At 45.6% G+C, this 13518-nt stretch overlaps 1 protein-coding gene across 7 annotated transcripts in view; it reads left to right on the top strand.

Moving 5' to 3' along the window:
* Nucleotides 1-13518, top strand: part of LOC121614432 (partitioning defective 3 homolog) — a 220602-nt gene that overhangs the window by 80721 nt on the left and 126363 nt on the right. For all 7 annotated transcript variants that reach the window (XM_041948295.1, XM_041948294.1, XM_041948296.1 and 4 more), the window contains exons 4-5: nucleotides 3277-3464; nucleotides 3583-3726. In XM_041948295.1, the coding sequence (XP_041804229.1) occupies nucleotides 3277-3464; nucleotides 3583-3726 (332 nt within the window). The remainder of the gene's footprint in view (nucleotides 1-3276; nucleotides 3465-3582; nucleotides 3727-13518) is intronic.

Raw genomic sequence — 13518 nt, 5'->3', positions numbered from 1 at the left:
TTCCGCTCCGTTTCCGTCCATGCTGCTGACGAATTGATGGCGCCAGTAAAAGGCCACGTGTACCAACAGCTGCAGCGGTTGAAATGCAAAAGGTGCTGCACCGCCTCCGCTGCCTGCTGCTGTTTGATGATCAGCTGATTCGCTGTCACGCCTGCCGCCTCATGTGCAGCTCACACACACACTTCTCCCTGCTTTACACTTTGCTGTGAGTCCATCGATAAATAAAATGTTGCTTTTCACTTTTAGCCAAGGACTTTTTTTCTCCTTGGTCTTAAGCTTTAAAACATATGTATCTCGACCTTCTTTATTAGTTTCCTCTCTCCAAACACATTAACAGACACCCCTGCTCTCACTCACACACACACACACACACACACACACACACACTCCAATACACGAATTCCAGTTAAAAACAAACCTGTTTTTAATTAGCGTCTTTTATCAGCACTAAAAATAAGTTTGAGGATGTCTAATGACCTGTGAGCTGGCATTGATTGACACAGCAGCCACCAGAATTTCCTATCACTGATGCACACACACACACACACACACACACACACACACACACACACACACACTCACAAAGTGTGAGGGAGGTCACTCCACTCCTAATTGGATTTCTGGATGAGATGCTGGATGTGAATTTGCGGGAAGAAATGGAAATCTCGGGCATAATCACACCTGCCAGTTACGTCCAATTTAACCGTCTGCATAGTAAATTCTAACCCTGTTTAATTGACGACACTGAATCTCATCAGCTGCATTTTATTGGGTTTTAAGAGATGGAAGAGGGGGAATTTGATTAATTTTTTTTTTTCTGGAGCGCCTAATGAGAATAGCTTTCAATCACTGATTTATGTTGGACAAGACGAGACGCCGGACTCTGTGGGTCTTTGCCAGTTTCCCCGTTCGGCCCACAAACTCAAAGAGAAGTGATTAAGCTTATTAGGCAGAGAGATCTATTGAGATTCGCGAATGGATTGATGTTCGTTCCTCGGCTTTGTTAAACTCCGAAACCTCTGCAGACGTGGAAATGCTGATGAAAGGATGACGCCGCTGTTGTGAACATGTGAGGCTTTCAGATGTCAGTTTAAAAAGTTTAATTTCCAAAATGCAACAATTACTCTGGCAGGAAAGTCTCACTTGAAGCTCGTAATTTAGTCATTAATGTCTAAGACACAGCGAGTCCCTGATGCTCGTTTGAAGAGCTGCAGTTTCTTTTAATTTTTGAGCCGTTAATGCCACGTCGCTTCTTCACAACTCATCTTCGCAGGCAGAAACGCTTCTTTTTATGTGGAAGGAAGTTGTCAGTGAACTTTACTGCTGTTTTTAAATGTTCTAAGATATTAAGCACATCTTCATTCCTTTTAGAGAAACCAAAAGCAAGCCAAAGAAATCATCACATGTAGCTTTACATAACGCTGTTTGCTCCGTTGACTGATTGTTATTTTAATGATGGACTGCTGCATTTGGTGCTTAAAATGAACAAATGTCTGTGCGGTGCTAATGACAGAGGCGCGGAAAATCCATTAAGAAGAACAAAATCAAGTTGCACTGAAGCGTAATTGTGTGAGAGTGAAGCAAAACATTAAATTGGTGTGTTAAAAAAAAACATAGTTTGTTAAATTTAATGAACATTCCCCCACAATGCAGCATCAAGGTGCAACATGTTTGCTTATGGAAGAGAAACTGGAAAGAATGGTGTAATTTGATAAGTTAGGTTTGTGTTGCTGAGTAGCTCGTGTTGTGACAGATCGGCAGAGTCGTAGTGGGTTGTTAGTACATTTATCAGGACACTTGAGAGAGTGTGTTTTCATGCCGTGGCTACTGACCAAAGGAAGGCAGTGGAAGCTGTGATTCATATTAGACACCTGAAACCAATCAGAAACAGACATCATCCACAGCCGTGGCCTGAAAACCGTGGACTCTGCAGGTCTGCGCACAGTGTGAGGTTGATGGAGTTAGCTCGTTGCTTTAGCGCAGCTGAAGAGGTGTCCCGATGCATGCTGGGAGTTGTAGTGTAGGTGGTGTTGACACTTTTTTGGCCGTCCTGCTCTCCGTCCCCTGCTGAACTGCAGAGTGCCGCCGCCTCCCGCAGCCCCGAGCTGCTCAGGTCCCACGCTCCGGGTGACCCAGCAACACCGGTCAGCCAAGTACATGAGTGTGTACACACACACACACACACACACACACACACACACACACACACACAGATTCTCAACACATATTGTAGCTGTTGGCTCAGATATTTCCAAATACAAACACATGTCCGCTGGTTTGCGTCTACACAAAATACAGACTCATCACTAACACATTCTTACCCATGGTTGATAATAGTACACACACACACACACACACACAGCCATGCACATACCTCCAAACAAACGTATTAAGTGGTCAGAGACAGCTCATCAGTTTATCAGTGCAGATACATAAACAGACACACAAACACAGATGGACACGCTTAACCTTGTCATGCGCTTCGTCTCACAATACACACAAAGTGAAATAACTGTTGACTCAGACACACACTCCCCCCTGCGTGAACGGACACCACCATCCAGATCCTCTGCGGAGCGTCCTGGACGAGAACACGGGAACGTGACACTTGGCATTGTCATACTGAAGAAGGCTTTTTTAAAACATTTTTACTTTTGCGTTTACGCTGCGTGTCTCCTGTGTGGTCCGCCGGGTGCATTTCAGCCAATCAAATCCGCCCGTGGGATTTTGGAGAGGTCTGAAAGTGGGAGATTTTTAATGTCATAACATTGAGTCTTGTGTACAAGCTGTGGCATTGTGTGTGTGCGCGCTGCCCTTGTCGGGGTTTTTATTTGGACCTTGTCCTACTTCCCACGCACTGCGACTTTTAAACAGAGTGAAGAGTTTTAATGGAAGGCATCCTCTGATACTGGTGTTTCTCAATAGGCTCTTCCTCATATTGTTATTCCCACACAGTGTCTTCTGCTCTGTGTTATGAGGCAATAACGCTGGCAGTAAAGTAGAAACCGGAGCTGCCTGATTAGACTTTCAGTGATAAATCAGATTATTCCGCCACGGGGTGATAATGGAATCTCAGTGATTGATTGCCTTTATTAGCCCACAATGTTTAAGGAACAAAATATAAGTTAATGTGAGTTTTATCAACTGCAGCGAGGGTGTGGTATTAGGTAGGTTATTAGGTATTATTTCCTCCCAGTGTCGCCAGAGTGTCGCCCAGTGTAAGGGGAAAGAAAAAGCTAAAATACAGCTTTAACACCCTCCTTTCCTGTCTCTCAGATATGCCCCTCCACGTCCGGCGCAGCAGCGACCCCGCCCTGCTGACCATCAATGGGCCGTTCAGCGGCGGCGAGTCTCGGGTCCAAACGGAAGAGCCGCCATCAAGGAAGAACCCAACCCGCTGGTCCACCACCGCCGGCTTCCTGAAAGCTCGCCACTCCTCTGGCACCAACAGCCTCGAGAGGAAGGTAGGTGGCTGGGGGTCAAAAGGTGGGGTCGAATTTGGAGACGGCGTCATTCCAGGGAACAAGTTCTACACAACAAGCGTAGCATTCATTAAAAACCTGTGTTTCTGTGTCTTTGCAGGGTAAAGGCATGGACACGTACCGCAGTCTGCCGCGGGATGCAGGGACGTGGGCCAATCAGAGAGAGTTTCAGAGAGAGACGGCCCGCTCATCACTAAGCGCCAATCACCCCATGGTGGACCGCTGGCTGGAGAGACAGGAACAGGTAGGACGGTGTTCAGTGCCTGCGTAGACATGTTGCTGTGTGCTTTCGTGCAGTGCTTTACGCTGCCACGAGAACGCCGTTTTTCACCAGAGAATCTGCACGAACACAAACTAGTGTTCAAAAAGTGTCTGGTGGTATTAATACAAAAAAGTAAAACACCTCCCATAAAAGGTACAACAGAACACTATTACCACAAAGGGAAAACATCCAGTGCTGAAAAATGAAGCTGCAGTTCCTCAAATGGCCACTTGAGGCTGGGTCCAAAAGGCAGTCGACCCCATATCTCCTTATATTAAACTTTACAGCAGGAGTAAACACATTCACAGCCTGGTACAAGGACCAGTTTTTCTCCCTGTAACTAATTTCCCCGTTCATGACAGCTGCATGTGGGTGAATTTTTATATAACTCACTTGTTTTAAGTATATTAAAGTTATATAATTATGGGCATGGCCGCTTTGAGTGACAGCTAGCCACTGGGATTCAGTAACCTGGCTTCACTCGGCCAGCCTCAGCTCCACCCACGCTCCATCTCTGCCCATTTTTGGATAAGCCAGGAATTTGGTGGAGTCAGACACTGCCGAGACTGCGACAGCCGGAGCTTCACAATGGCTCTTCGGATACCTAAGAGCGACGTCACAGAAACCACATCCATGTTTTATTCTGCGGTCTGGACATGAAGTGAACACCTGATGCCTTCAGCTGTCCAGTCTTTAAAGATTTATAGCTGGTTTCACCCTCCACAGTCCATCAGCCCTAAGCTATGTGTAAGCCTGTCTGAGTGGCCAAGATCCAGTCCAGAACCCGACCCAGTTCTGTCACTCCCCTGGCCCTCAGCGAGGAGGTCAAAAAGTGAGGAATTTCCACCATAAATCCACAAGTCGTGGATGGAGAAATAAAATAATGTTGTTACAGTCAATAACATAAGCCACATACAGTCCATATGGTCCGGTTTAACGGGACCTGCAGAAAGTTGCCAGGGGCTCTGTTCCCCCTGCGGTCATGCACACCAACGTTTTGTTAGAATATGATCAGAGAATATGATAATATGTTATTACCAACATGCATCATGCAGTTCACAGTCGGCCTTTGCGTAGTTCGAATTACAAAAATAAGTCCAATGTTTTCCTTTCAGAATGTCGGCGACTGTGTTAAATAAACATGAAGCGCTACGCTGCGTTAAAGGGCTTTCAGGCTCACGCACTCACAGACCAATCACTGTCTTTATCTCTGTGCTGAGGTGAGACATCTGCACTCTAGCTTTAATGAAGTGGGATTATCAGTGTGTTGAACACATGCAGGCTGATGTGTGTTTCTCTGTTGGAACAGCCAGTGTGTAGTGCAGACACACAGCAGATAGTTTGAGCGTGTTTGGTGACATTGAGCAGTATGCGTCTACCCATCACCTGTAGTTTTTTGTGTTGCGTTCAGCACCATTAGCACTCATCAGGCCTTGTCAATGACCATTCAGCTGACTCAGCATGTTGAATTGATCTTGGCGGCAGTCTGTGAGACTGTTGTCGGACTGTCTGTTCGTTCATTTCATGGCATTTCTCTTATTTCTCGCCTTTACCTTTTCGTCCCTCTCCAGTGACACTTACAGTTGTGTTGTCAGACGTGTTTTCAACTCGTTTTCAAGCACATTAAAGCTATTTTTTTGGACTCACAGGAAATAGTTAGCAAATTTTGTTTGTACTTACTCCATATTTTGTCTCATGCAGGCACAGAATGAACATACGTACTGTATGTGTTGGCTTCCAGTTGACTTTCAGCCGTAATCTTCACGTGCAGCTTTGTGCAGCTTTCAAAGAAAGATGTGAGGCGCCACATTTGTTGCTTTTGACTGTTGTAAATCTTTGAAGCTGCCTCCGAGTCCCAACAGCAACCTCCAAAAACAGTTTTAAACAAATTTACAGTATACTCAGATTTCTAATTATCATCCTAGACTCTACAAAGTGACTCAAACACTTTCTTCCACAGATAGACAGTGCACCGTTTTCACCTCCTCTGTCTTACAGCGGGTCTTAGTATGAAGGGGGTTAAATGGTAGAGGTCACTGCAGGATGGCGTCGTCGGTATTAATGACCTGCTGGAGGCCATCTGCCCTCCTCAGCTCACACGCACACACACACACACGTACGCCCACACACAGGCATGTCCGCCACCATCCGCACATTCTGGTGACAGCCCTCACAGTGACATTAACAGCTACATCAGTCTGTGTGTGTGTGGGTGTGGGTGTGTGTGTGACAGAGAGAGAGAGAGTGTGAGACAGATTGTTGACTGAGTGTCATGTTGCTACGTAAGTGTACAGGTGGTGTGTGTGTGCATGTATGTGTGGTGACACAGAAAATGACCCAGTCAAATAGTCTGAATCCATGTGACATGATAGTGCACACACACACACACACACACACACACACACACACACACACACACACACTGGAGTTTGAGGTCTCACGAGCAGTTGCTGTCACTGTTTTATGTCACACTGACTTAAGCTCCACTTCGGTCACTTAGTTCCAGGAAAGATGTTGCAACTCTGCTGAGATGAGAAAAAAACCTTAATTTTGTTCCAGACTTAATCAAATGAAGAACAGACGAGTCTTTTAGTATCCGCCGTAGATACTGTTGTTGTTGTTGGAGTACGTTTGGAATGCATTCGAACTCTCTCTTCTGTCTTATTCTGTTGTGCCGATGGTCTAATAACCCTGCTAGTCACTTTATTTCATTTCGTTGGGATGAAGTTAAATACGGAACCGGCCGGAGGAGACCCTTCGCTCGCCTGTAGAAATGCACTTTAATGTTTAATGTATACGATGGAAAACTGTGAACATGTGGGTCTACAGGTTCTGGAGACAGAAGCAGCACTTTGAGATAATAAAAACCAAGCATCAAGTGTGACCCACAGTAAATTCTGTTAATAGAGCTGATTTGGAGCAGTTTATGCATCTTTAACGACTGTGCAGCCTCTGTGTGCTTTCTAAACCTCCTCTACAGCTCATTGCAGCACCAAGAAGAATTCTGCTGGAACACAATTAGCCCAGACAGCCATTTTCCACCAGCGTATTAAGCCTTTGTTAAGAGTGTAAAATAGAACGGTATGGGAATGAAGAATAGCACAGCAAGAATAGAATACGCAGTGATTTAATTAGAATAGAACAGCTTGGAATGATGAATTAAGCAGCGCAATTTCCTCAAGTTAGTTTCATCTTATCTTCCTGGAATGAATAACATGGAACAGAGGCGCATGAAATGAAGAGAGGAATTAGAATAGAGCGTCATATAATGAAGTAGGCCTATTTTACTCCTGTGGAGAATTCGGCTTCTCTCGTAACAAAACGTACAGAACAGGGCATTGCTTCGCACTGAACGGAGCCAGATTGAATCGCATTGAAGTGAATGAAGCTATTCTCCATTCCCAAGTGGGTAATTGTGTGTGCCTGCAGCAGCACCGGCGGCTCCCCGACACGCAGTGAAAATTGAACTGCGATAGTTTTGAGCTGCGTTCACAAGCCCCTAAACTCCCAGCCCCCTTTGGCAACAGGTAGGGGGTCGCCATGGCAACAGTGAGCTGTCAGTCGAGTGTGTATTAATGAGAGCTGGTCGGAGGTGCTGAAGCTGCGTAGAAACTGTAGGACTGAACTGCACTGTCTGTGTGTGTGTTTTTGCATGTTTCTCCACTAGTCATGAGGGCATGTATGCATCTGTGTGTGTGTGTGCGCGCGAAGAGTGTGTGTTTGTGCATTTACGACTTTGGCTGCGTGTGTTCTGTGTGTCAGCTGTGGGCACGTGTCAAAAATCCAGGCAGCACAAACTTGGTTGCAAATCAACCAATTAAGAAGAAAAGCCACAAACCGCCCCGGCTGCCTGCAGTGTGAGCGTGGACAGCTGAACCGCATGCACAGCGCACACACACACACACACACACACATCCTGTAATCTGTCTGGGTCAGACAACGCTCTCTGAGGACTTCATGTCATGGAGTGTGTGTGTGTGTGTGTGTGTGTGTGTGTGTGTGTGTGTGTGTGTGTGTGTGTGTGTGTGTGTGTGTGTGTGTGTGTGTGTGCGTGCGTGTATTTGCTGTATTGAATCTGTTTCTATTCATTATTTCTTCTCTGTGTTTTCTTTGAGAGGCGTGTGTGTGTGTGTGTGTGTGTGTGTGTGTGTGTGTGTGTGTGGTTTCTTGAGGATCTTGCTTATTCAATAGTACCCCTCTCTGTCTATGCATAAAAGTGTGTGTATGTGTATTTGCCGCTTTTTACTAATTCTTATTTCAGAAAAACGCCTTCAGAACCCCCTTAAGCATTATTCATGAAATTTTGATAAGTTGGAGATACATGGTTTTCACAGCACAGCAGTGGGTTTGTGTCTGCATGATCACACCTCGCCTGGAGGTCTTCCCCTGAGGTCTCACAACACTGCAGCTGGAGCCAGACAGCATGAACGCAGAGAACCTGGATTCTCCTCTTACAGCATCACAAACCCTCAAACACACACACACACACATTACAGTGAGTGTGCGTGTGTGTCCAAACAAAAATGAATATGCCCCTGCCACTTGGATTAATGATCCTTAAATTATAAATAATTCATTTACTTGCTTTTCTTTCAGGCTTCTTATGCGAATGCAAGAAATGAAATCAAAACCAAACACAGCATCATAAACACAGCTGCAGTCTTCCATTTATAAGCTGTTGAAGGACTAACGTCTCCTTTAAAGGAGTAATGCACAACAGTTTAATTATATATGTAGATGTAAAAATGTTTACTTAATGCAAAATGTGGACAACACAGGTGAGATTCATCCTACAGCTGGTTCACTTAGTTGGTCAAGTGCTTTACAGATTAGTTTGAATTACACTTAAATACACTAAGCAGGGAATCAACTACCTGAATCAAAGCAGTCTTATAATATTATTGGTAACTAAGGGGCAGCTGACCTGACAGCGAGGAGCAAACACAGAATATCTGGTATGTATTAAATGCTAAATAGAAGCTGATAGCAGCAGCACTGGTTTGTTGAAAGGATGAAAGATTTGGGTCGTTGGTGTGAAGAGCCAGAGCTACCCGGCCTGAGGAGACTAAAGAGCGCCACGAACATGAAGGCATTACTTATTTTTGTAGGTGGACAATCCACAGCCGTGAAAGCACAGATTGATTGGCAGGTTTCCTTTTGCAGAAATAACCATCTGAACAGCTTTTAAGGGCTTTTGTAGCATGTTAGCGTCGTAACCTTTGAAAGGTGAGAATGGATCATGACCAACTTTAATGCGAACAACATTTTCTCCTCCAATTAGCACCTTTCGAGCACTCCTCATCGAGCCGGCCGTAAATACTGTACGTGTGATTTTTCAGTGCCCTTAATGATGATAACTTATTGTGCTTTCTTTACTGCTGGCAGCGTGCAGTGTATCGCAGTGTGTGATACAGTCTTTGGTTGGAGGCAGTGTGTGTTTGTGATGCTGCTGTGTGTCCTCAGCCATTAGACTGCTGAGGGACTGAGTTATCTTTCATGGTGGGATGGAGGCTTCACACAACTCACAGGGGATGTTGTTACACAGACATACTGAAGGCAGGTCAGCACCACATGCACACATGCACACACGCACACACGCACACACGCACACACACACACACACACACACACACACCTCCATACCTGTGCAGGAATGTTAATGCTGGCGTATGCATGTATGCACTGTGAGCGTAGTCACACACAACCACTCATGCTTCACATACACACACATACACAACAACAGCTAATTTGATAAAACACGTATATGTCACTCATGAACTTTTGCACAGATACACACACACACACACACACACACACACACACACACATTTATTATACGTTCACTACGTTTCAAATACTGAAGCCAAAGTGAACACGCATGTGCACACATACACACACCATGAAAACACAATTACACCATAAGCATATGCACCAAAACAAATCTTCATGACCACGTCAGCACACACACACACACACACACACACACACACACATGCACGCACACCCGCACACCTTTCTCCAGTGCTTCATAACTAACGAGCCTCCATGCAGTGAGTGTAGTGGAGAGTTCAGTCCCTCAGGTGCGCAGTGCAGCTTTAGCAGGATAAATCATGCAAACCTGAGCCGTGTACTCATAAATCACCTCAGACGCGGAGTGTGTGTTCGTGTGTGCATGCATAATGTGCACCGAAACCTGCACGTTCCGACCGGCGTACACGTCGGGGTGTGTGAATTGTTTTTGTGGACGTGCAGGTGTGTGTCACTATATGTGTGAGGCTTTAAGAAATCTGTGTGTGTGTGTGTGTGTGTGTGTGTGTGTGTGTGTGTGTGTGTGTGTGTGTGTGTGTGTGTGTGTGTGTGTGTGTGTGTGTGTGTGTGTGTGTGTGTGTGTGTGTGTGTGTGTGAGAGAGAGAGAGAGAGAGCTTTGTAGTTTATAAGACAGGTGGAAGTTAACAGTCAACCTATTTGTATATATTTAAGCAGCAGGATCAGTGAGGATTCTGAGCAAATGACCAGTAGGTGCTGCTGTGGAGCTTAGATCGAAGACAGCAGGACAGGTGTGTGTGTGTGTGTGTGTGTGAGTGAGTGAGTGTGTGTGTGTGTGTGTGAGTGAGTGTGTGTGCTGTCCTTCTGTTTCTGGACTGGTGAGTGTGGTGTGAATGGGTGCACAGATAAATACTGTAGGTGTGTGTTTGTGTTGTCAGATGTGAGAACAGTTCACTGTTTATCTGCAGCCCTTTTGCTATAATGAGCCTCGAGTCTGTCGCCTTCTCCCTTTTCTTCCCACTTTTCCATCTGTTCGTTTTCTCTTTTATTCTATCTCTCACTTCATAACCCTTTTTGTCTCTATTACTCACCGCCCTCTCTCTCGGCCGTTTAGCGCACTCTGTCTCAGCTTTCTGTCCATGTTCCTTGGCTGCATTTGATGTCAAACATGATGTGGTGATGTAATGATAGACACTTAGTACCAGTACCTTATGTAATTAATAGCTTGTTCTGTTTCATTCAGTATTGCTAATTGCTAATTCTTCCTCTTAGATTAAGATGAGTTATTCTGCACCTACAGTTTACAGATCTTCTGCCCGCGTGCAGCGTGTTCTGACGTTTCATTGGCTGCTTCTGGTTTCTTACCAGACAAACCTGCGTTTCATGCTTGAGACCCCTGAATCGGGACCCCCGCTCTGCCGGCACAGAGGCCCCATTGAAATGAATGAGGGGGCTCTGTTTTTCCACATGTTGCTAATGTTAGCCTGCACACGACCCACTTTCAACACTCCATGTTCAAAACTTCAACCGCAACAATTATTAGAAACATTTCCACCCCGTGCTGCAAAAATATTGAATCGATGCTCTTAAACTGATTCAGTATAAGAAACGTAAAGCATTTCTAGTCTAGTCTCGGTATCTTCTTCTTCCTTCACTGTTGATTGATCACATTTTTTACTTCTCTGCTAACGTATTTTCTGCTTGAAGCAAGTGCAAACACCTTCACAAGTTGAGAGTAAACTTCAGCCTTCATGATCCACATGTCATAACTCACATAAACATCATTACATTTTATTTGCTTCTCCTCACCGTTGTGCTCCCCATCTCTCTATCGATCCCCTCGTCTCTCCCTGCTCTTCGCCTCACCTGTTCCCATCGTCTCCTTTATTTTTACTCGTCTCCCTCGCTCCTCTTCTTCTCTGCTCCTCGTCGCCGCCTTTGATCTCTTGGTTTTAATATGACAGAGGAGCTGTGGGAGCCCGGATCCCTTCCAGCTGGGAGGGACAGGGGGAGAGCGCGGGAATAGAGAGATGGAGGGAAGATGAAAGACAGCTCTCCCCCTCTTGAGGGTTTGCTTTTTCCCAGAGGGGGTCTCTACCTCGGGGTGCAACCTGCCGTCAGGACGCTGCACGAACAAGCACATCACCTGCTCCCAAAATCTAATTACACCTAAAACAGGCCCGATGCAGTTGGACAGATGGTCGCTCTTTCTCAGGCTTACTCCACCTCTTGTGATACGGGAAAGGTTAGAAACACACGCAGCCTCAAATCAAAGATAAGAATCTCAGTGTTTTAAACCCCGCTGCGCTCCACGGGTTCGTCATTAGGGTGCAGGGAATGAACAAGAGATGGAGACACTGAAAGGGGATAGAGTGTTTTGCAGAGGGGGAGTTTATCTGAGGTCTGTAAAACGATCAAAGGCAGACAAGGAGGACGACAACAGCAGGTGTCAGCTGTTATCAGAGGAGAATCTGAGGGATCTGACGGGAGAGGGGTAGAGCCGATTATTGAGGCTTGGTGTGCTCTGACAATGTAATCCTGCAGCGAGACAGAGAGAGCGATAGTCCTGTATGTAAAGGGTCAACACCTGAACCCCCAACATTTTTGATGATGCAGTTTATTGTGTATTTGGATCATGAAGCTGTGAACTTGCATTTAGTCTCATGCCAGATTTGGCATTTTGGTATTGACTGATATGAATTATTTTTGCGTCCGGTGCTGTTTCATCAAACATATCGTGCAGGAATGTAAAGTTCTTGCATGTTATTGAAAGATTTTTGAATGAATTTCGGGTTAAATATTGGTGGTTGGCAGCTTCAAATCATCCATGTCGCTCCCAATGAGACAAAACATGAATTTGCATTTGTGAATTAGTTAGAAGTTAGTTTCCTGTCCAGGAAAATAAAAAGGTTTTGGTGGTGCTGTTAGGTGTGCAGGAGGTGGAGGTGTCTCTGATGATGATGCCAGGAAGTGGGGAAGCAGTCATAGATGGAGAGGGTGCAGAGTGAGTGTGAGTTTTCGTTCCCAGACGTGTTTATATGGACACACTCTTCTTCTCAGCACCAGCCATTACAGTTGGAGTCAGTCAGAGTAATGGCCTTCAAACTGACACCCCTACGTCAGCGTGTGCGTGTGTCACCATTATCCACAGCATCCTTCCTCTCAGAGGGGTAGTTCGGCCGGCCCTGCCTGTTATTTTGCTCCATAGCGGCGGCTCCGCCGGGAGTCTCATCTCGGTAAACGTTGCATCACATAAAAAGCTGCGTGACCGGCCGCACTCCACCCGGGCCACCTCTCTGTTCAGGGCGTACGGCGAATGCAGCACGAGGGTTAGACCTGCAGCCCCTCCCAAACATCTGATGGAACCACACAAACGCAGCAGCGGCTGTAGCTGTTTGCGCCGTCCCTTCAGTTCATCGGCGTGGCGGCTAAATGGAGCATCGGGTCTATCATACAACACAGTGAAGTAGTTACGCTCGTCATTCCCATCTTTTAGTGAAGAAAAATCTGGAATTGTGCAGCGTAGATTTGTGATACCTGCTCTGTGTCTCACACACACACGCACCATCCCACATGGCCTCAACACCACAGCTCTACTGTCTGCAGGTGGCTCTACTTAGAAATGCATCAACATAGTAAATGATTAATGCTCTAACAGTAACAGAAACGAACAGATATACTCACCCACATCCTCCTCCTCCTCCTCCTCCTTCCTCCTCGATTCCTTTACAAGGTGGTTGTCAGAAACTTATTTTGCAGAACTTTTCTCGTGATGCTGCCGTGTTGATGCATGGAGAAATATTTAGTGCATATTTGAGGATCAAATCCTCACATCAAGGAGAGCAGGGAGCCGTTCTGGAGCTGATCTGAGACCCTCAGACAGTGTTTTTTTTTTTTTTTTTTTTTGGTTTTTTGCATAAAAGGTTTAATCGCTTGTCAAAATTGTTGGTGCTTAACTTTCTATCAGCTAATTGATTAATCAGCTAATCATTTCAGCTCTATAGCTCT

The sequence above is a fragment of the Chelmon rostratus genome, chromosome 12, assembly GCF_017976325.1.
Source record: "Chelmon rostratus isolate fCheRos1 chromosome 12, fCheRos1.pri, whole genome shotgun sequence".
In the NCBI taxonomy this organism is placed as follows: domain Eukaryota; kingdom Metazoa; phylum Chordata; class Actinopteri; order Chaetodontiformes; family Chaetodontidae; genus Chelmon; species Chelmon rostratus.
This window is presented reverse-complemented; position numbering and strand designations above follow the sequence as displayed.